The sequence below is a fragment of the Rhinolophus sinicus genome, linkage group LG09, assembly GCF_036562045.2.
Source record: "Rhinolophus sinicus isolate RSC01 linkage group LG09, ASM3656204v1, whole genome shotgun sequence".
NCBI classification, from domain to species: Eukaryota; Metazoa; Chordata; class Mammalia; order Chiroptera; family Rhinolophidae; genus Rhinolophus; species Rhinolophus sinicus.
Window position 1 is genome coordinate 38,957,007 of NC_133758.1, and position 21,642 is coordinate 38,978,648.

The 21,642-nt window shown below is 38.4% G+C and overlaps 1 protein-coding gene across 6 annotated transcripts in view; it reads left to right on the top strand.

Annotated features, from left to right (window-relative positions):
- ZNF521 (zinc finger protein 521) overlaps positions 1–21,642 on the top strand; it is a 278,735-nt gene that overhangs the window by 223,134 nt on the left and 33,959 nt on the right. For 3 of the 6 annotated variants that reach the window (XM_019741256.2, XM_019741252.2, XM_074340212.1), the window contains one exon: positions 17,855–17,920. The exons of the other annotated variants lie outside the window; for them this stretch is intronic. In XM_019741256.2, coding sequence (XP_019596815.2) covers positions 17,855–17,920 — 66 coding nt within the window. The remainder of the gene's footprint in view (positions 1–17,854; positions 17,921–21,642) is intronic. 6 annotated transcript variants of the gene reach the window in all.

The following is a 21,642-nucleotide window of genomic DNA, read 5'->3' on the forward strand; positions in this document are numbered from 1 at the left end:
GGAAAATCCCCTCTGCTCCTCTCAAAAGAGGTTTTCCCTGGCCTCAGGTAGCTTCTTAACATTCACACATTGATCCAGGTTTCTTATCACCTCCTTGAACAGCAGTGGTCTGTGTTATATTGTTCCCCTCCCCCTTGTACTCCCAGCATCTTAACTGCAGACAAGAGGTAAAAAAGCCGGCTTAATAGGAGAGACTGTCCCAAAAGTGAGAAGAGAGCCCAAGATATTTGTGCACAGATCAGTTTTCAATTCTAAAGAGGTCAATCTATTTATTATTAAATAGACACGGGGGTAAGAATAAAAAGGGAAATATAGTCTACTTAGTTTTCTTTCCTTTTTTTTTAATCCATCAGTGTCACGTTTAGTATATTAATATGATTGAACAAATCCATTCTGGATGTAGGCCAGTTCTATAAGTTTTATAAGATCTTTTTCAGGTTTTGATATTAGAGTTATACTGACCTTGTAAAAGATTTTCTGAAGGAGTTTGAGGGGGGGTTTTGGTTGTTGTTGTTGTTTTCTTCTGTTAATGCTTATTGTAATTCACCAGTGAAACTATCTGAGCCTGGTGTTAGTTTCTTTCCTTCCTTTTTCCCCTCCCTCCTTCCTACTGTCTTTCTTTCCTTTCTTTCATAAGAAATGAAATTTTCTAATAGATGAAAGGCCCATTCATATTTTCTGTTAAATAGTGTGTCAAATTTGTTGGCATAGGTTGTTTATAATATTCCCTTGTTGTGTTTTAAACATCTGTGAGATCAAAATGATAATCTTTGCGTCCCTATATTGGTCATTTAGATTCTCTTTTCCTTTTCATTACTCTAGATAAGTTTATCAATTCTAATGATCTTTTCAAATAATTGACTTATTATTTCATTAATTTTCTCTATGATTTGTTTTCGATTTCATTGATTTATAGTCTTATCTTTATTTCCTTCTAATACAGACTAGGTCTAATTTACTCTTTTTCTGATTTCTTGAGATAAAATTTTAAGTCAGTATTTTTAGACTTCTTTTCCTTTTTTAACATAAGCATTTATATCTATAAATTTCCTCCTATGAAATGCAATAGTTATATCACACAGCTTTTGAAACATTGAATTTTCAGTAATTTCAGTTCAAAATACATTCTGATTTCTTTTGTGATTTCTTCTATCCATGGTTATTTAGAAAATTGCTTTTAATTTCCAAATATTTGGGGTTTTCCTACATATCAGTTGTTCTTAATTTCTAATTTAATTCATTGTGATTATGTAGCATACTCTGTATTATTTCAGTTCTGTTAAATTTATTGACACTTGTTCTGTTGGTGAACATATGCTCAATCTTGGTGAATGTATCATGTGCACTTGAAAACAATGTATATTCTGCAGATGTTGAATATAATGTTCTATCGCTATCAGTTAGGTCAAGGTGGTTGATAGTGTTGTTCAGATGGTTTATGTCTCTAGTGATAGGTGATATAGCTATTCTATCAATTGCTAAGGGAGGTGTTTAAATATCCATCTATGACTGTAATATTGTCTATTCTGAAATTCTGTCCATTTTTGTTTTGTATATTCTGAAGCTCTTCTTAAGTACACACATTTATGAGTGTTATATCGTCTTGATCAATGACCCATTTTTCATGGTGATGCATCCTTCTTTATCTGTGGTAATATTATCTTGAAGACCATATTAGTATAGCTAGTCTAACATTCTTGTGCTTGTGATATGGATAGTATGTATTCTTTCCATCTATTTACTTTCAACCTCTCAGTCTTCATATTTGAAGTACATGTCTTGTGGACAGCATCTATTTGGAGCTTCCTTTTTATTCATTCTGACAATCTCTGCTTTAGTATTCAGTCCATTATAATTTAATGTAATTATAAGTATTGATGGATTTAGGACTGCCATTTCTTATTTGTTTGCTGTTTGCCCTCTCTGTTCTTATGTTTCTTCCTTTCCTGCTTCCTTTGGATTATTTAAATATTTTTTAGAATTTTATCATAATTTACCTGTAGATTTTTTAGTTCTACCTCTGTGCTTTATTATTTTAGTGGTTGTTTTAGGGATTACAGTATGCATCCTTAACTTTTTAGTTTATCTAGAGTTAGTATATTACCACTTTATATAAAATGTAGAAACTTTGTAATTGTATAGATTCATCTATGATACAGATATCATATGTATTATATCTGCATATATAATAAGCCCCACAAGACAGTGTTATATATTTTTTTGCTTTAAATAATCAGATATATGTTGAAGAAATGAAAAGGGAAATTTTTTTGTGAGTGTTTACCAGATATTTACTGTTTCTGATGTTCTTCATTCTTCAGGGTCCAAGTTTTCGTCTGGTATAATTTCTCTTCAACCTGAAGAAGTGCTTTCTGTAGTTCAGTTCAGCTAGCAGCAAATTCTGTGTTCTTTACATAGAGATATTTTTGTTTTACCTTCCTTATTGAAGGATATGTTTTAGATATAGAATTATAGGTTGACAGTTTATTTTTTCTTTTGGTCCCTGGTAGGTGTTGGTTCACTCTCTTATGGGCTCCATCATTTCTAGTGAGATGTTAGAAGACATTCATGTCATTGTTTTCCCCCATATAGTATGTTTTTGTGGAGTTTTGTTATTGTTGTTATTCAGTGCTTTTAAGATTTTCCCTTTATTTCTGTTTTCAAGGATATGCTTATATGGTTTTCTTATATTTCTGCTTGGAGTTTGATAAGCTTCTTGAGTCTGTAGAGTTGTATCTTTCATTACATTTGGGGAATATTCACCCATTATTTCTTAAACTATTGTATCTTATCATTCTCTTTCTTCTCTTTGATACCACCATTATCCCATGTGTTGATATTGTCCTACAGGTTCTTGAAGCTCTGTTCATTTCTTTTAATATTTCATTCTTTGTTCTTAAAAATAAATTATTTCTGTTGATCTCTTTTCACATTCATTGACTTTTTTCATTATCATATCCATTATGTTTTTAAACCATACATTTATTGTTTTATTTAATAAATTATAATTTCCAGTTTTAGAATTTCTGTGTGGTATCTTTTAATAGATTCTTTTCCTCTGCTGTGATTTCCTGTGTTCATGAGTATATATATTTTTTATATCATTGAGCATAATTACAATGGCTGCTTTAAAATTCTTAGATGCTAATTCTAACGTTTGAGTTGATTCTCTTGAAAATAGATCACATTTTCCATTTTCTTTTGTATGCCCAGTTATTTTGAATTGTATCTTGGATATAGTTATTATTATGTTTTAGATACTATGGATTCTATTATATTCCTTCAAAGAGTACTGATATTTTTATCTTAGGAGGCAAGTAACTTGATTGGACTCAAACTGCAAACTCGGTCTGTTGGACTGCAGCTCAAGTGTCAGTTCAGGGTGTTTGTTTGTTTGGTTTGTTTTTAATATTTAATTGGGCTGCTGGCAGTCAGTGCTGTTCTTGTGTGGTTAGAAGTCATCCAGAGATTTGGGCAAACTTTTACACAGGATTGCGCTTTCTCACCCCCTTCAGGCTCTTTCATTTGTCCATACTTTCTATTGGCTATACTTGCTTAAAATTATCCAGAAAAATTGAAGTTTTCTATTAGACTATTAACATCCATGTGCAATTAAAATCTAAAAACAGGAAATTCATCTTGCATTATTCCCTCCTTCTAAGTGTTGACTCTCTCCAGACTCAGCCTGCTTTTATTCACATGCCAATGCCTTCAGGTTAATTGGTAGTTTGTTGTTGTTTTTTCTGGTGATTGTGGAGGGGTTGTCCAGAATTTATAGTTGCAATCTGCAGGAGGTTTGATTTAGTGGGAGCTTATTATGCCAATCTAAAATGGAACCCCCAATCCACAAGTATTAGAAAATTTGTGTGTAGGGTGGTTCCTGAGAATGTAGGTATTAATGTACTTTAAGTATCATTCTGAGTTGAGCTTCAAGGATTGCCTTTTGTTAGTTCTTTTTTTTCCCAATAAAGTATTTCTCCCTCCACCCCCCAAAAAAACTATTTCCCAGCAGTTCCCTCAACGGGAATCTCTTTCAACCCCCCCCCCCCATTTTCTCATTCTAATTGTCACCCTCCAAGAAACCCATTTTCTAATTCTAGCCTCCTCACCCAAGCAACCCAGTCTCATTCTCACTCTGGATTCTGTTCCAACAGCAGTTTAGAGGGCTCCAGTATCATTCAGTGTGGCTTCTCAGTGACGCCACTGCTATAGTATTCTCTTCCCCATGAGGTTCCTCAAAGTCTTAGCTGTATCTACAGCACTCTGGTGCCTCTGTAGGAGACCACATTGTCACATCTCCCCAGTCACCCATTGCCCTGGGTCATCCTGGTCAATGAAAATACCAGAATGAAAATAGGGTTGTATTCACCCTATTTTTTTGTATTGATAGGGTTGTTTATGGTCTTTTTACCACCTAAATCCTAAGTGCTTATCTCTGAAAATATACTACATTGATTGTTGTAGTGTCTAGGCCAGGATGGGTAGAGCATTCCTAAGGTCACTGTGGCAGAGAAAGTGAGGTGAAGCTCTTTGAAAACGCACTGGAGTCAGGCTCCCCCTCAAGCAAGCTGTGGTTATGCAGGCACCAGGTTCCTGGGCAGCCTGAACTTCCCCAAGCTCCGCTTCCTTGGGGAAGGCAGGCAATCTGGAATTAAAAATTCATCTTTGAGGGACATTTTTCAGTGTTTTCATACGTCCGTTTTCTTAGGTGTATAATGAAGAGCATAATACACAGGACGCAGCTACCTCAAAGAAGTATAATGTGAATTAGTGGTATGAGAATGGGATGTCCGATAATTCACTGAGAGGACAGATCCAGACATGTGTATTTTGCTTTTATTTGTTATTTGGAGAGCTTTTGTGATACTTTATGAACAGTAAAAACCCCATGATTCACGGCCTATTATAGATATAAGAGCCAGCTAATGAAATGTGCCATTGATTTCCTTTTTCTGTCTTTTTGACCCTATGTTAAATTTAAAGGGGAAAGAAATACATTAAATTCCAATTCTAATAATAGCCCCCAATGGGGACAAAGTGGGTAAGACAATGGGAAGAGAGACCATTCAGCATTAGGATTTGCTTTCAGCTTAAATGAAGTCTGTCATGATCATGTTATTCAGTGAAATTAAATCATGGAAAGAAGTTGATTCTGTCTGGTCAGACCCCAAAGAACTAGTGTCACATCTCCAAGTCATGCCCACTGGTAGTAATTAAGCTTCATTCTCTGCAGAGTGTCCTAGGTGACTTAAGAGGTAGTACTATTGAGAATCCAGTTATTTACATAGCAAATGGATGCCTTTACTGTCTGTTCCCCTCTCTTTCATTGGTCTATAAAGGGCTTTGAGTTCAGCCTCTGGATTAATAGGGCACCATTAGAAAGCAGCAAATGTATTAAGGAAAATAATTTCAGAGGAAAAATAAAACAAGCATTTAAAAATGTTTTCAGCAAAGAAAAGAGTTAGGTAGAATCTTGGATATACATTTTCTGAAGCAGTAGCTAACACTTTTAATGGAAAGCTGTGACATCACTGAGGTATTAAAAAAATAGTACTTATAATTAATTGCATTAATCATGAAGACTAAATTTATCCTCAGCCTCTATAGTGTGTTAAGGATAGAGATATTTACCCAAGAAGAAAACTAACATGGCATTCTTCTGTGCGGATGTAATTTTCACTTGACAGAGTGTGTATTCGTATGGTAGGTGTTTGCTTTTCATTTATCCACTTAGAGTTTTTTATCCTTTTGGAAATTTATTGATTTAGTTTGTGAAATACAGACAGGAGAGGAAAGAAAAGGCTATGATTTGTGACAAGTATACTTCCTGAGCAAAATACTTATCCTGCTTACCATTCTGTTCTATCTTTTTTTTTTGAGATGTAACTGACATAAAACATTATATTCGTTTCAGATGTACAACATAATGATTTCATATCTGTATATATTGCAAGGTCATTATCTCTTATCAATTAGTCTTTGTATAATATAAAACACAGAAATATAAGACCTCATTAGCCTCACAATTTGTCAACAAATTATAATTGTAATTATAAACCATGTAGATCTCTTGATTTTACTTTTAGAGAATTGCGTTTTGACCCCTCCTGTCAAAAATGCGAATAAGGTGGAAATGGGTGGTCTTTCAGTGTCAGAATGATATCCTCTTTCCTAACAGGATTGCAGGCATCGGAAAGCAGTCAGGAAAGGTTTGCACTGTGTATATCCATATCCCATCTTGCCAAAGGATAAATAAAGGGCATTCATTCATCAACTTTCAAGCTGCCACCCCCTTTTCTTTTCCGCCAACCCCCACCTCTCCCTGAAATTGAGAGTGGGGGGAGGTTCTGATTATTTTTGCCTATTTCGAGCAGAGCTAGGCGTGAACAATTAAATTTAGGGCTTCCCTGTGGTCTGTGAATAACAGTGCACAGTGCTAACCATCAGGGCACAAAGGCAGACAACAAAAAAAGGCTTTTTTTATTTTCTGTTTACCCTTCAGGACACTGTTTACTTTATCACTAAAGGGGAAGTTATCATCTCATCCCTTTTGGAAATTGTACTGGGTTTATTCTCTAGCTTCCAGTCTCATACTGTCCAGTGATAGAGTGGGTATGTCAGCCTGGGGCTAGGGGATTGATATAAGGCCCCGCTCTCTCCCCCTACCTCCTTGACCCCCAGTATCTGTGTGTATGTGTATGTTGGTCCCTCTGTCTGCCTGTCTGTCTCAGGTTTTGCTCTGTCTCTCGAGGGGATTCCCACTTCTTCATTCTCCTCACACTGTCTCATTCTCTTTTCCTTGATTTTTCTGTCAAAGCTTTTTCTTTTTCTCCCTTTCAGCCAGAATGATTTTTCACCTTTTCTCCCTTTCTCTAAATTTACTTCACAGCAGATTGTCTTGTAGTAAATCACCAAAAACCCAAATAGCACTAAAGCATTCTGATACAACATTAGCATTTGCTTAACAAGCACAAGATAAACATTAAACAAAGAACTGCATTTCTTTATTAGAGGCTGCAAGATACATAATCCATGAGCACAAGAAACATGGGACCCAGTGGATATGCAGATGTGCGTTATTTCATTGGCGCTGGGCGGCCTTGTTAGAAAAGGTTTTCATCTGAAGGCTTGGGGGTGGATGGTTGACTGTCCCTGGTGGGGCTGTAACTAGATACAGAGACTGTTGCAAGCTAGGCTGGGCTCCCTGGTGGACGTGCTGATTGGACAGCCTGAGGAAAACTTGGGAAGCATCGGGAAGTGAACTCAATCACCTTGGGGATGATAGGGTAGAACCAGATGAAGGCATTTGACTTCTTTTGTAACTCCCACTAAGGACAGATTGCCAGTACGATCCAGCCTCCATAACTGCAAATCAGGCCCTTTCCCCTATGCCGATTTCATTAGAATGGCCAGCATGGTGCAAAGAGGGAAAAAAAAAAAGGTTAGACACAGTAATTTTACAGGCAGGCGGGTACAAAAAAAATCTGCATAATTAAGCAGTCAAGGCTGCTAATAGGGGAGTTTATATGCTCTGGGACCAGGCAAGGGCAGCACATATGGATATAGCACTGGATATTAAATCTACGGCATGCAGACTTACTTCAGGGCCCTCAGAGAAAAGGCTAATTATAGAGAGAGGAATTGTGTTTACTGGTCTGTCTTGGGCAAAGATGGTGCAAGAAGTGCAACCAAGTTTTGCAGTTAGACATGAACAAGCTGTTAATAGAGATATCAAAATATGTGCTTGTGGTTGTTTCCTATCTAATCAACACAAAATTATAGATTCTATGGACACTTCCCCCACCCCATGTTACCTGCTATAGACAAAACACTTGGACTTAAGTTTCATACATCAAGTAGAGGCATAATGTCAAGATGCATGGGATAGGAGTGTGTTTGTTATTAAATTGCCACAATTGAATCTCAGCTGTGCTCTTTATCATCAATGAATTTTATTTACCAGTTTAGCTAGCCCTGTTTAAAACTGTCAGTGCTTCTGGGCTTGAGCTCAAAGTCAGCACTTAAATATACATGGTTCCGGAATCTGAGTGGAAGTTGCAGTGGGCAGGGATAAGCCTTCCGAGAAAGGGTGTGTTTCTGGAAGGGGCGCTGATGGGGTGGACATTAACATTTCATAATGCAGATCAAAGGGAAAGCGAAAACCCAAAGGCCCCTTTGTCACGGGCCCCTAACGACAGACAGCCTCATCCACGTGCTGAGATGATTTCTCCAGATTATTAAACAGATTCATTTAATACTTTTATGTATGTATGCATATATGTATGCATGCACTTATTTATTTAATTCCATAAAAGAACGTTTTCCAAAGAAGACAAGAGAGCAGGCCATTTGTCCTGGGCTAGATGTGCCAAGGCATGCCTGGTGGTTTCGGGGGACTGGAGCCTCCTGCAGATTTTGTTTGCAGAGAAACAGTCTGGACCCTTTGTCCGTTAGGGGAGCTTCCCGTGGAAAACAGCAGCGCTCGCCTAACGCAGATATGTGGTGGTGGGCTCTGGCCATTTGCAGGCCTGTTGTGCATTCCGTTACTTCCCCCCAACAAGAAGGGCCACAGAAGGATCCCATGGCCTCGGCTCAAGATGCACTGAAACCTGGGCTTAGGAAAGTAAACAGCATCTGATCAGCCAGATATTGGGTCAGGCTCGCCTGACATCTGTGCTCTTCTTAGAAGCAGGGAATTCAATGCTGATGAGAAGACCCACGTCTGTGCCTCGGAGAGAGTGGCAGAAGCTAATGAATGGGCAGTTTGGGCCCTGAACACCCAGGAAAGCATCACATTGACCCACAGGGTGCTGTGTGTCTCCCTCTTATCTGCTCGTTGTTCACCGCCTGACCAGGGTGTCCCTTTTACTGAGAACAGCTGGCCAAGTACGAGTATAGCAGTCAAGGTGAAGAGGGTAAAGGTCTTGAGAGACTAGTATAATGCAAATACCCAGTGCAGGTATTTCATACAGGATTTTTGAAATGTATTTTTTTCCCTAGCAACTGTTATAAGTTAATTGGGTTTTTAAAATCAAACTAGACCTCAGAATTTTCTCAAACTCAGAGTCTTCTTCTGATTTCTAGAGGTTACAGTGAGGTGGCATTCTAAAGAAAGAAAATGGTGATTACCCAGGGATTAGTAGGGATAGTGCAGTAGCATTGAAAGAACTTATTAAGACATTCTTTTTACCCCATGCTTTCTACTTGAGACTTCAAACTGTAAAATAAAGAAATATGTGTAGGGAGGATTCAGCAGAAGCTCGTACCCAGAAAATGGTAGCAGCTAAATGTAGAATGCATGGGGCAGGGCCTGAGCATCATTTTTCTGCTCGTCAAGAGAAAATGAAATTGACCAGAACACTAGCAGGCAGTAAGTAGGCCCTGCTAGAAAAGGGGGAAATATTATTTTTTAGACAGAAATAAATATAGAGAACAGGCTAAACACACAATTGCTTTTATTTTTTACCTTTTGGGCTGATCAGAAGTAAGAAAGCTAGGCAAGAGGCATGCCACTGGTACAGGAATGGTATGAATTTGACTATGTGTTGAATTGTTCGGGATACAAAGAAGAGCCAACCATATAGTCCGACCCAGTCCATGGGTGGACTGAAAATCCCTTACGGCACAGTGGCTTCCCAAGTCTGTCTCCTCCCTCCCTCCCTCCTTCTCCCCCTCCTTCCTTGTCTCCTGCTTTCTGTTCATTCACTCAACAACAATGAGAAAACACAATTGCCTGGAGAACAGACCTAGTAAGTGATAAGGAGAAGAATCAAGAAGGAATGTATCTTGTAAAGGAAATAAGACACGTATTTATGCTAGGAGGGAGCATGTCGTAAATGCCCTAAAAGTCCCGTACAGTGTGGTAGGAATTCAGAGGAAAAATTAACTCTGAATGTAGGGAAGAGACGTGGCTGAGAACTCTGTGACTGTCTTTCCCATTCGAGCTGTACTCTTCCTCATTTATGAACAAGTTTTCTGTGTCATCCCAACAAATACACTGATAGCTTATCTAAACATTAGTACCCCTCCCCCTCTGTGCATGTGTGCATGTGTTTGTGTACACACGTGCATACACACACACACAGTTGGGATGAGGAGAATGAAGGGGGAAAAATGACTGGTATTGTGATGGCATTGTCTTCAGAGGAAGAGGTTTTCAAAAGTGGATAATTTAAGAGCATTAACGTCTTCTGAGTAGTGTTTTAAAGTTTATCATTCCCATATGTGAGATTTCTTCATAAATGTTTGGGTTAAGTTAAGAAGGTCTCTGCTGGGTCTGCTCAAAGAATCCACATGTCCAGGAGCCCGACCACTGCTGCTCTTGACAGCCCAGCCGATGTCTGGGAGATGGAGCGCCCGAGAGGCAAGCCCGCCATTCCTGAAGACGGAGCTGACCTTCCCAGTCTCACTGCATTCCGCTGCGCAGCCTCAGTGTTTCTGTCCTTGTAGCCACTGTCTCGGTTCTACCTCTCAAGTCCTACAAGACCCAAAACTGCTTCGGGGCAGCTAACAGAACTCACCACAGAAGAGAAAGCAACTTCTATGGAACTCTGACCTCCCCTCTCTCTCTTGTGTCTAAATACACGTGTACTGAACCCGGGGAGCCTCTGTGCCCCACAGCCTCTTGCTTCTTCTGCTTCCCTCCCTCTTTTTCTTCTATGGAGGGGAGGAGGGAAATATAGGGGAGTAAAATCAATTAATGAACTCTAAAGAGTAAACATATTTGATATAAGATATTCCAACAAATGGAGCAGACATTTGCTTCACCCTTAATAACAAAAATAACTGCTCTTTAGAGTACTATAGGCCAGGCATTGTGCTGGACACTTGACATGAGTTACCTCAGTTGAGTCTCACTTCTCAGCCCTGTGATGTAGGCACTTGGTGGCTCCATTGGACAGATGGTTCTGCTAAGGCAAAGTTAAATAACGTCGGTGAGATTACATGGTTGGTTAGTGGGAGGGCTGGGCATCGCACCTCCCGCTAAGTGATTGCAAAGCCTGAGTTTTCAAAATCACTCCACCATGGTGCATGGGAAGAGAGGCTTTGCAGATAATGTCTATGATGACTTTTATAAATCCTGTCTCTTCTGTCCACTACAGTGTAAGTCAATTTAAGCCTCTGGTAAAGGTCTATGTTTGCTAATTCAGAGGAAAAATTAACTCTGAATGTTAGCAAACATAGTGCATGCCACACATATCAGGCATTTTCCTCCAACTGTGGAAGCAACTTTCACCACAGTGGAAAAACGAGAAACTACAGAACTGGCCTGCTGGCTATCAAACCTTACTGTTAGAATAAGATTGTGTTTTTTATAAATTAAAAAGGGTTTAGTGGCTGACCATTCAATTTCTGAGTATTCATCAGAAATTAATATTTAATCCATGTGCAAGAAAGCTTAATTGTGTTTGTGACCTGCTTTCTTACATATTTGGGAGGGTAGAGATGAAAATGGAGAACGCACAGTAGATGCATTTTACTGCCAGAGTGGAACTTTACAGTCGTACCAGGGGACCTTTTGGTAATGTTTGTAATGTGCTGCTATTGTGATTTAGGAAAGAAAAATGCTACTGCTGGGCTTTATTTTCAACGGATTTTTTTTAAACATCAATTAATGCAATCAAATGTAGTACAGGGAAATCTAACTTTTTATTTACATTTCTGGGGGCCAGAGAGGGTTTGTTTGCTTTTGTTAACTCCAATCATTTGAGCTGTACAATGTATGGTTTTCTTGGTATTTTCTAAATCAACTCAGTAACTTATATTTAACAGTCTATGTGAAACTCTCCACATGAGGAAGAGAAAACAGCCTTGTAACTGGTTCCACTTGTTGGGAAACAAATGATTCTGCCTTGTTACACAGTTTGAAAATAATGACCTTTTTGGTTTTTAAAAACAGATTTAGTTAATAAAATGAATCATATCAGTTTTCTTACCCATACCAGCAAAATTGAAATATGCTATTTCTTCATGAATTAGTCAGATGTTTGAATGCCAAATTTTGAGCTCAATCTTGATGAATTTGAAAATAATAACCTATAAAAAAAAGAGCATCATATGTTTGGCCTTAAACCTTAAAAGGGTACTGAAATAAACCATTAAGAGAATCAGAAAGGTCCATGCTGAAAGAACATTTTTCTAATTTTTCTCCCTAGTGTGATTCACTGCCTTAACTAAACACACATTATCAGCCCAAGCTGCTGGGTGATCTCTTATCCTCCTGAGCGTACGGACTCAGTAAACTAAGTATCGTGGATGGTTTAACTAAAAACTTGGTTCCATGTTAAAATTTAATTTTTTTCTTCCCCATATTCTAGCCTAGACCTAGATTTGAGTCCAGCTCTCTCAGTAACTACTCATGTGACGAGCAAATCAGTCATGTTCTGCCTAGATTTGCGTTACCTGGACCAATCCATGTTATTGAGCAGATTAACTGAAAATTGATGTATATAAACCCACAGCACACATTTTGAAAATTGTAAAATGCTACATAAATATAAGGAGTTGTCGTATTTCTGACCATCGTCAGGTCGAGATAATGGGAGGAAGATGCACCATCTTAATAGTCTTAGCAATGATAAGAGCCTCCTTCTTGTGGGGCTTTCAAATGAACAGGGGAGCCTGAATTTAAATTGTGTAGACACTTCATTCAACTTCTTGTGCTTAAAATTCACATTGGCCTGAACACAAAGAATGATCTTCTGCAGCAGATGAGGTAATGTGTAGACTTAATAGGGTGAGTTAAGGCCATAGTGACAACTCTGATTTGGAATTTCTCTGCTATCCCTTTAAGACAGAATTTCTAGTATTCATTTCAAAAAAGAGATGCCTGGATTCTAGGTCCTCTGTGTGTCACTTGATTGCCATCTTCTTCTTTCCCATGCTGTTCCCTTTTGAAGGTGTGTCCACTTGTACTGTGGGTGCCGTCAGATAACGTAAGAAGGCTCAGAATGAACAAGTTGCACCAAGATGCCAATCTAGCTCTTCCTCGTCAATCCTGTGCTTTCCACAAGCATATTGTGGTCGATAGTCTCAGTATGTCTAGTTCTCTGAGATTTTATTTTATTTTTAATTGTTTAAAGTAGCTGAGCCAATATTTAATTAAGGAAACTTCTTTTCCCATTCTAGGGAAGAAAATGTATGTTGTTACTGAGCATTCTCCTCTAAATACAACTGTCGGTGCATGGTCAGTTGATGTGATTGGTTGAAAATATGCTAACCATATGTACTGCACTTCGTTCCTTTCTGCACACTCCTGCAATGCTAATCTGTATTTACCCACTCTCATTTTAATTTCTGAACTGTCTTTCTTCCAATATTCAGAAAAAGGAGAACATTTACTGCTACCTCCTATCAAACTATTCACCTCCTAGCTAATCCAACAGTTACTATCCTACAAAATTATACAAAGTATTTACTTTTCTCCAGATTGTCAAATATAAAAACTCTCATGCCAATCAATCTCTGTCTTGAAGAAACCGAACATTGCTACTGCTTTTCAGAAGCAAAGGAAGAATAGGAGGCCAACATATCAACATAGGTCACCTTTTACCCTGGACTTTTATGTTTTTCTTTACCAAGAATGCAATTGATAATTGAGCTTAAATGATTTGGTTTCAGAAAAGATATAAACTTCATAGTTGTAAGTATCAGATTTCTACTTAGATTGTTTAAAACAGCATTGGAATTCTATGCTGATTGCATCACATAGCAGACAGGTGCAAAGCAGAGTGTTTCAATATATATAAAATGTTTAAAGCCATTGATAGACATTTTAGTGACATTTTTTCAATAGATTTCCTTTTGTGTTAGGAAATTATGAGCCTTTTTAATATTGACACTGTATACAATATTTAAATTTTTTAAATGGATCTTCAATGAACTAGATAGAGTTTTAGAAAAATTGTCATAAAGATAGGGGATTAAAAATTTATTGTGCCCAAAGCATCTTTATAATTTCGCATTATAGTCTTAGAAATATTTAATAGCTTTGCAGAAGGTAATATGAGGAATTGCGGTCTGAGCAAGAGCTATCCTTAATTATTATGTCTCGTTCTTCATTTAACAGATACACTTATTAACTAATCCATGGTTTTTGTTAGGCCCACTTCATAGTCTCTAGCTTGGCTTTTGACCTAACAAAACACCTAGGAATATCTACTTCTCTGCTATACTTCCAAGCTAAGTAGAAATAAGAAAAAAAATCTTTGTTATAATACATATCTTGTGACCATCCTTCCTTCCTTCTTTCCTCCCTCCTTCCCGCCCTCTCCCTCTCCCCCTTCTTCTCTCCCTCTTTCCCATCTCAGTAGATAATAACTCTCTCACTTATGTTGCTCTTGACTGACAGGAAACAGACAGAAGGAAGTAGAAGTGAGTATGATTCATTGGTATGCCAGTAACAGCTTGGCTTCAGAATCGAGAGTCTAGATGTGCTGGTGTATCCAGAACGATGCCCAAGAGAGAAAAGTAGGTTAGGAACATATTGAGCTAACCTATTTTCCATACATAAGTATGGAGTTACCTTTTCAGTAAGCCACACACTTAGGAATACGCATGCAGTCCCAGTTTCTTCCCAAATGCTCGATTCAGTACCATATCAGGGAGTGATTCGGGCACTTGAAGAAGTAGAATTAGTTATAGGCAGAATAGAATTAAGGAATCAGCCTTTGTTTCTGAATAATTATAATTCCATAAAGGAGAGCTCAAGCCCAATCTCATCAGGGTTTCAGGTGACAGTTTAACCAAATCACTGGGTTATTGCCATTGAGAGAAAGCATCAGCATTCAGCCATGGGTGCCTTCTGTGTCAGAAGTTGTATAATCATGAATGTGTCTTTCAGATTGACAGCTCAGACCAAAGTGCTCTACCGAGAATCATGTTCCTAGCTCCTCTGCAGATCTGGAGATATGGGGAATTTCACTTTCCATTACCAACAAGAGCTGCATATTAGCTCAGGCTCCACTTTCCTGAAGGGAGAGGAGTGCTTTCCCAAGGGCAAGACGGACTTTAATAGTCATTGCTTAGGAAATAGGGAATCTAGTAGATTGGAATGAATTCAGGCTTTGTCTTGTCAAGGAGCAAAGGAGTGAACAGGTGCCACAGAAATATAAATAACTCCTTGCACATCAATAAGCGGCTTAGAAAGACAGTAACTTTTGCTTTGCCTCGTTGACAGCTTAAATTTTTGAACTTAAGAGGAAAGAAACTTTCATATTTTTAAGTGAGGGTTTGATGGGACACTGTACTATTAGGCTCAGGAACCCTGAGTTCTAGTACCGGCCATGACCAAGCCACTTTGCCATCACGGCCATGTCAATTAATTGCTCTAGTCTTCTTTTTCCTCATCTGTTAAATGAACCCAGAGTCAATTAGATTGTCCCCAAAGCCCCTTCTAACCTTTATCTAATATCCCAAATACATAACATTTACCCTTTCTTTTTTCCCTACACATTCCTAGTTTATTGCTTCTCCTCCATTTTACATGAAAAAGCACAATGTTCTGGGATCTTTGGAAATACTTGGGCCAACATATACAGTTTTGTGAGGTATTTATTAGAATCTTTCTTCGTAAAAGGATAATGCCAAATCATGGTCAGCCAACCCTCCTGTGCCTTCACAATCGTGTTTCCCATATCACTTTTCAGATTTCTCTCAGCACTGGGAGAGTTATTTGTTTTTGGAGGGATGTTAATCACCTTAGAGTAGTTTTATGTCATCCTCTATTTTTCCTTAAGTATAAATGCTTTATCCAAGCTATAGTCTGAAAGGAGAAACTCTAATACATTCACAAACTATTCATTTATTTTTCTTTTAAGTGTGGTGTTGCAGGTTTTTTCCCTTTGCTAATATACCTTGACACCTTATAGTTGTAACCTGCTGTTCTCTTTAATTGCTTATTGTTATTAATTATATAGTGGTAATGTAGTTGGCTGCTTGAGCCACTTGGCTGTAAAGAAATTCATTTATCATTATTGCCATTGGAGCTACAGAAAATTGCCAGCATTCTATCTAGAGATGAATGCTTTTGAGCTCACATCCAGCAAAATTTTGAACATGGGTCAAATCCTTAAGTATTTCCTTTCTGCTCCTACCCTGTGCTTCTTCTAGTCTATGCGTTGAGTACCTTCACTTTCTCTTATCTTTTGTGTTCAGTCCTTGATTTGCTGCCCTTGCAATGAAGTTTATGTAGTATTCTCAGCACTCCGTTTAGGGTCTTGTTCAAATAATACCCTTTACTTTCTCCTCATATTCCTCACTCTAACTTTTCCTTGTTAGAGGAATTTCTTTTATCATGCGAATAACATTCCTGCCTTTACAACTTTGTTATATGCACATTTCATTTTAAAACATTATGCTGATCGGACATAGCTTTAAGCCGTGCCTTTCAACAAAAGTGATCATTATGACCTTAAGCGTAACTATGAACCCCTTCGACCTACACTATAAATAATTAGATGTATTTAGATTCCCAAATTAGGAGACTGACAGTATATGAATGAGTGAATGACTGATTGAGTGAATGAATGAATGAAGCACATATGCAAACATGGGAATGTGTACTTGCACATCCCCAGCTACTTCCCGGTATCTGTAGTTTCTTTAAATCTGGGCTTAATTTACTATTCATGACCCCACAGCTGCACATGCCACACAACAGCCAGGCCAGAGCACTCTTCTGCCTTCTGGCAGCATGACATTAAATTCACACTAGTTAAGCCAACTTAAATTGAGCCTCCTTGAACCTTCCTAAATAAAACTAGTGGCCTTAATTACAATCAGGCAATTTAAAGGTTATGGAGCTCTAACTAGTACTGCAGTATATCACTTTAATAATGCACAGGAAAATTTCTCTAAGGGGTGGCATCGTTTGATTAGAAGAATTCAAGTTTCACAGCACATTTCCAGTAAACTGTTTTTAGAAATCTTATTGCATTTATTGCGCCATTACCTTTTTTTTATTCTTCAAGGCCAAGTTTCTAAGGTCACACCAACAGAACAATAAAATGTGAGTCATTTGCAAATAACGTGCAGTATTGAGATTTTTGCATTGCTGCTGGTGATTTTCATAGTATTGCCACAAAGTGAAAAGAGCGGGATAAAGTCCCTTAGACATCGGAGATGTGGACCCCGTTTAGCCCCCCATGCCCCGTTGCAGATGTGATTTGTGCTTCATGGTGAACCCTGATTCTAACACCACAGTTTCGGAGAGACTACGTCATCTTTGCAGTAGTCATCAATATTATAAGTTTCTTAGAAAGAGGATGAGCTTTGGAAACGCCCAACTAGTTTCTTGTCTTAGCCTGTGGGCACCTCAAACCCTATGGTTCTTGAGATCCATAACATGTACAGAAGCTGCTGAACCTCATTCCCTTTCTTTTGTTTGATTTGGGTTTTCTTGTTTTTTTGAGGGAGAGGGTGTTCATTCTGTTTTAATATCATCAGCAGTAGCAAGCTATGCTTTCTAGCAAGGATAAACAGCTTTTCAGTATTTGGAGACTTTCGCCTTCAGATAACTAGTGGCTTTATGCTACGAAGAAGCGGAAGGAAGGAAGGAAGGAAGAGAAGAAGGAAGGAAGGAAAGAAGGAAGGAAGGAAAGAAGGAAGGGAAGGAAGGGCCCTGACCCTTGCCATACACTCGGCACAGTAATATGAAAACATACCTGATGAGAGCTGTCAGGTGCTGGCTGACGTTGCAGGCCGCTGCCATGTGAAATTACTGTTGACTATCTCACCATCTCCGTTCTCAAAGATTTTCCTGGATAGATTTAACTTTAAAGCAGATTGCATTTAGTTTATGCTGTATGAACTATCCTCTTTCAATTTTACCAATTTGTGTTTTTTTTTTGTACAGTACTCGAAGGTAAATATACCTGTAGTGCCACCAGTGCCAGAAGTCCCAGATGTGAGGGCATTAATAGTAGGTATTTAATATCAAACAAGAGAAATTTTAAACAAAGAGTGAAATAATTGCATACATCTGATTTAACCAATTAGTTCAAAGGATGGGGCTTTGTAATATAAGAATACATAACTATTAATAAAAACTGTTTAAAACATGAACTATGGGTCATGGATGCATGGTATAGCTACTTCTCTATGAGTTGGGACAATTAAAAGGCAGTTATCCCTTCTTTTATGTGGTTCTCTGTTGTATTTCAGGTATAAAATACGTAATAATATTTTTCCTCTTGAAATAAGGGATAAGTTTCAACTCATAAGTTTCTTGCCAGAGCAAAGCTGGCAAGTAAGACTGCTACTTTGCTGTTAATGCTTTTTTTTCCAGAGCATTTTAATCTCATTTTAGGAAACAATGAAGGCAAGCCGTACAAGGTAAATTTTGCTAGTCCAAGTTTGTCGTATGCATAGGGATTAATGCACAAAAGAACGGAGCAAACTTCTGAAACTCAATTAATAAGTAGTTAATATTGTTTTGATATTAGTCTAGGCATTTTGTTCTGATGAAGTTAGACATAGAACTAGCTAAGTATATATTTCCCATAAATTCAATAAATATGTATTGAGTCGCAGCGATGAGCCACATACTGTTCTGGGTACTTGGCATACATCAATGCACGAAACAAATGCCCTTGCCCTCCTGAAACCTGCCTTTTTGCACAAATTGATAAATAACCCAAACTGAGTGCTTGGCACTTTCTTGGTATTAAGATGTCTGGGCAGCCACCCTCTACTCTCTAACAGGCAAAGCTAGAGCTGAAGCGCATTACTGAATTGGAAACCTGCTTTGTCCAATCATATTGTATGCCTGATTATTATGGGAAGTTGAAGGGGATTTTTTTATCCTGTCTTTGTGTGCTCACAAGCTTTCTGTCAAGGCAGCGAACAGAGCAGCACTAAAGATTAGGTGGTGAAAAACTTTGTATAAGAGAAAGGGTTAGTTTCACATATTTAAATGAGCATAAATAAAGGAGAAAATTGTTCAAGTAAACTGGGTCCCTTTCACTGGAAGACAGCGACATAGACTGAAATCAAAGCTTTATAGAATGAGCTTTTTTTTTTTTTTTTAAAGCAATCCTAATTTCCAAACAGACCTAGAGGATGGATTTCAGACTCAGTTGGTCTCAATCCTCACTCCCACACCTATACTCACCATTGCCTTTTCAGGACTAACAATATTTTTACTAAGAAACGTGGGTATTACTTTCTTCTTTCTTTAGTTAAGAATGGTTTTTATCTTGGGGGTAGGGGAGGGGAGGTCAAAAAGTGATTTTATTAGTGCCTTACCAAAAACTGATATTTGATTTAAAAATTAAAATAAAACATTTGAAGCCCCAATTTTTACGTTTAAAGCTATTTACTGGCGCACTGATGTTTTCCTGAGATTTCAACTAGGGGGGTCCATGTTTAGATTAGGAAAGTGGAGAAGAAAAGGATGAAGACCTGGAGCTGCAGACATCCTGGCCAGGTTTGAGAGGTATCTTTGTTCTACATGCTTCTCCCTAATTCCAAACTTGTGCCAAAACATCGCTTCTGAGTCCCCAAACGTGGAAGGAAGCACCTTTGCAGTGGGTTGTTTGTTTTTGTGTTTATTGTTTCAAGAGCATTGCAGTGTTTTCTCCTACATGAGAATATTTTAATAACTACTACTCACAACCGATAATAATAGCCAAGGAATTGGATGATATTGCATCTCAGAGCATCTGAAATCCCACTGCCTGACTCTCCCATCCCGACCCACCTGGACCTCCTGCTAGTTTCCAAGCTGCTGATGTTTATGGGGCTCTAGGCAGCCCCTGGGCTCTTTAAAATCTGCTGGGTACAGTGCAGCCTACCCCAGTTGAATCATTTCCTGCTCCAGCCTTGCTGATAATGAGAAGTTCAAGACAGGAAATAACAGTGTCAATATCAGTGGCTTTGCTTATAAAGTCCAAAACACGTTGTAGCCTTCAGACCACTGGCCCAAAACAGATAGTTAAATACAGACTTGCACCTTATAGATCTCCTTGAAATAAGAGTCTGGCTGAGACACACAGAATGTATGTCATTTTGCTTTTCTTGAGCTACCTAAGGATTAGCCACTTGGTGCATGAATAGTCCAAGTCAGTATACCCGGTATTTATTTACTCTTAGTATTCCCACTGCCCTTTCTCTCTTATTGTGAGTCTCGATGCTTGGATCTCATATCCCTCTCTTGTGTGGCATAGAAATCCTGGCAGTGACAGACATCCCCATGTTGCCAGTGAGAAAAATCCAAGAAGGTGCTAGTGTCAGCCCTCAAGCAACATTCATTTTCATGTTGACGTGTTCAAAAGAAGAGAGCAGAACTTTTTAACTAGTGTAAGGAAAAGGCTCACACAATATTCAGTGCTCTCAAATTCTGCCTTACTTTAGGGGCCTAATGACTAATCTACTGGCAGACTTTGAGGCCTAAGTAATAGTCTCCGTTGCCAGATTAGCACCTCAGTGAGTTTATGTTGCAGTTGTGAAATATGTGTGGTACGTAATACAACAAATTATAGTGGCCTGAGCTCTATGGACCTAGAAAGATGTGATGGCTGTGTGCATGGCAAATTACAGTACAGTCTGCCTATTTTTCTCCTTCTGGTTTCTAGGGTGAGCCAACGTAGCCAAGGGGTGAGTTTTGTCATGTATGGCTTTTCTTTGTTACTCCTCAGACCCCAAGCTTATAAATGTGTGCTTGGAAATTAACTCGGGGAAGAGGAGAAGCAAAGGAAAGGGTTGGGGGTTGGGAATTGGTTTAGGGCATAGTTTTCTTGGATTTAAAAATATATATAAGTATAGAGTGGTACACGCATTCAAACTGGAAAAATTATATCTGCAGGGCATTTGATGCCTCTGTTTGAATTCTGAGGGCAGAGTCTACTCCCACTCAGATCAGAGCTTTTAAGCACGGCCCCAGCCACACGATAATGCACCAGGAGGGGTTTGAATCTTTGGACTTTAGCCTATAGATTTATGCAGTGGAAGGTGCTGGAGGACCCTTTGGCCAGTCTCGAGGGTAAATGAGAGGAGTTCTACTTATAAACCGTTACGAATCGGTCCTCAGTAATGGCTGCAGTGTTGATTAGACGATATAAGGGGGTCCCCAGTGATTCCTGGGATAACAGCGACATGTAAGTCAACCACTGAACATTTGCTTGTGGCTGCTCTAGATTTTTGTTTTTATTGAAGGAAAGGGAGTAGGAACATGGGACACATAGTCTGGAGGCTGCTTAAAGGGTTTCTCTTGTTTAAAGCTTATATTGAAATGTCTGTCTTGTGATGGACTAACAGTTGCTATGTTGGAGCTTATAGCTTGAGTTGTACTTCAGCATCCAAATGGTAACTCTTATTTTTCTGTTGCAAATGGCTGATTAACACTTGTGTTGGTCCAGGTTTTGTAAATTGGAGAGATAGAAATTATCATTTCCTTTTGAACTGGCCTTAGACAGATTTTGTTCTTATAGAACAGTTTTGTAAGTGGTTATCATATTCTCTACTAAGGCAAGGAGGTTTATTGCAATTATGTGTTCAGACTCATTCGTTTGAAACATTTAATATTGGAGTAAATATTTCCATTAACGTCAGTCTCTTCTATGTAGACTGGATTCCTGTTTACATTTATGTTCACAAATTAACCAATGGAAATAATTATTTTAACTGAAATTTATATACATGTGA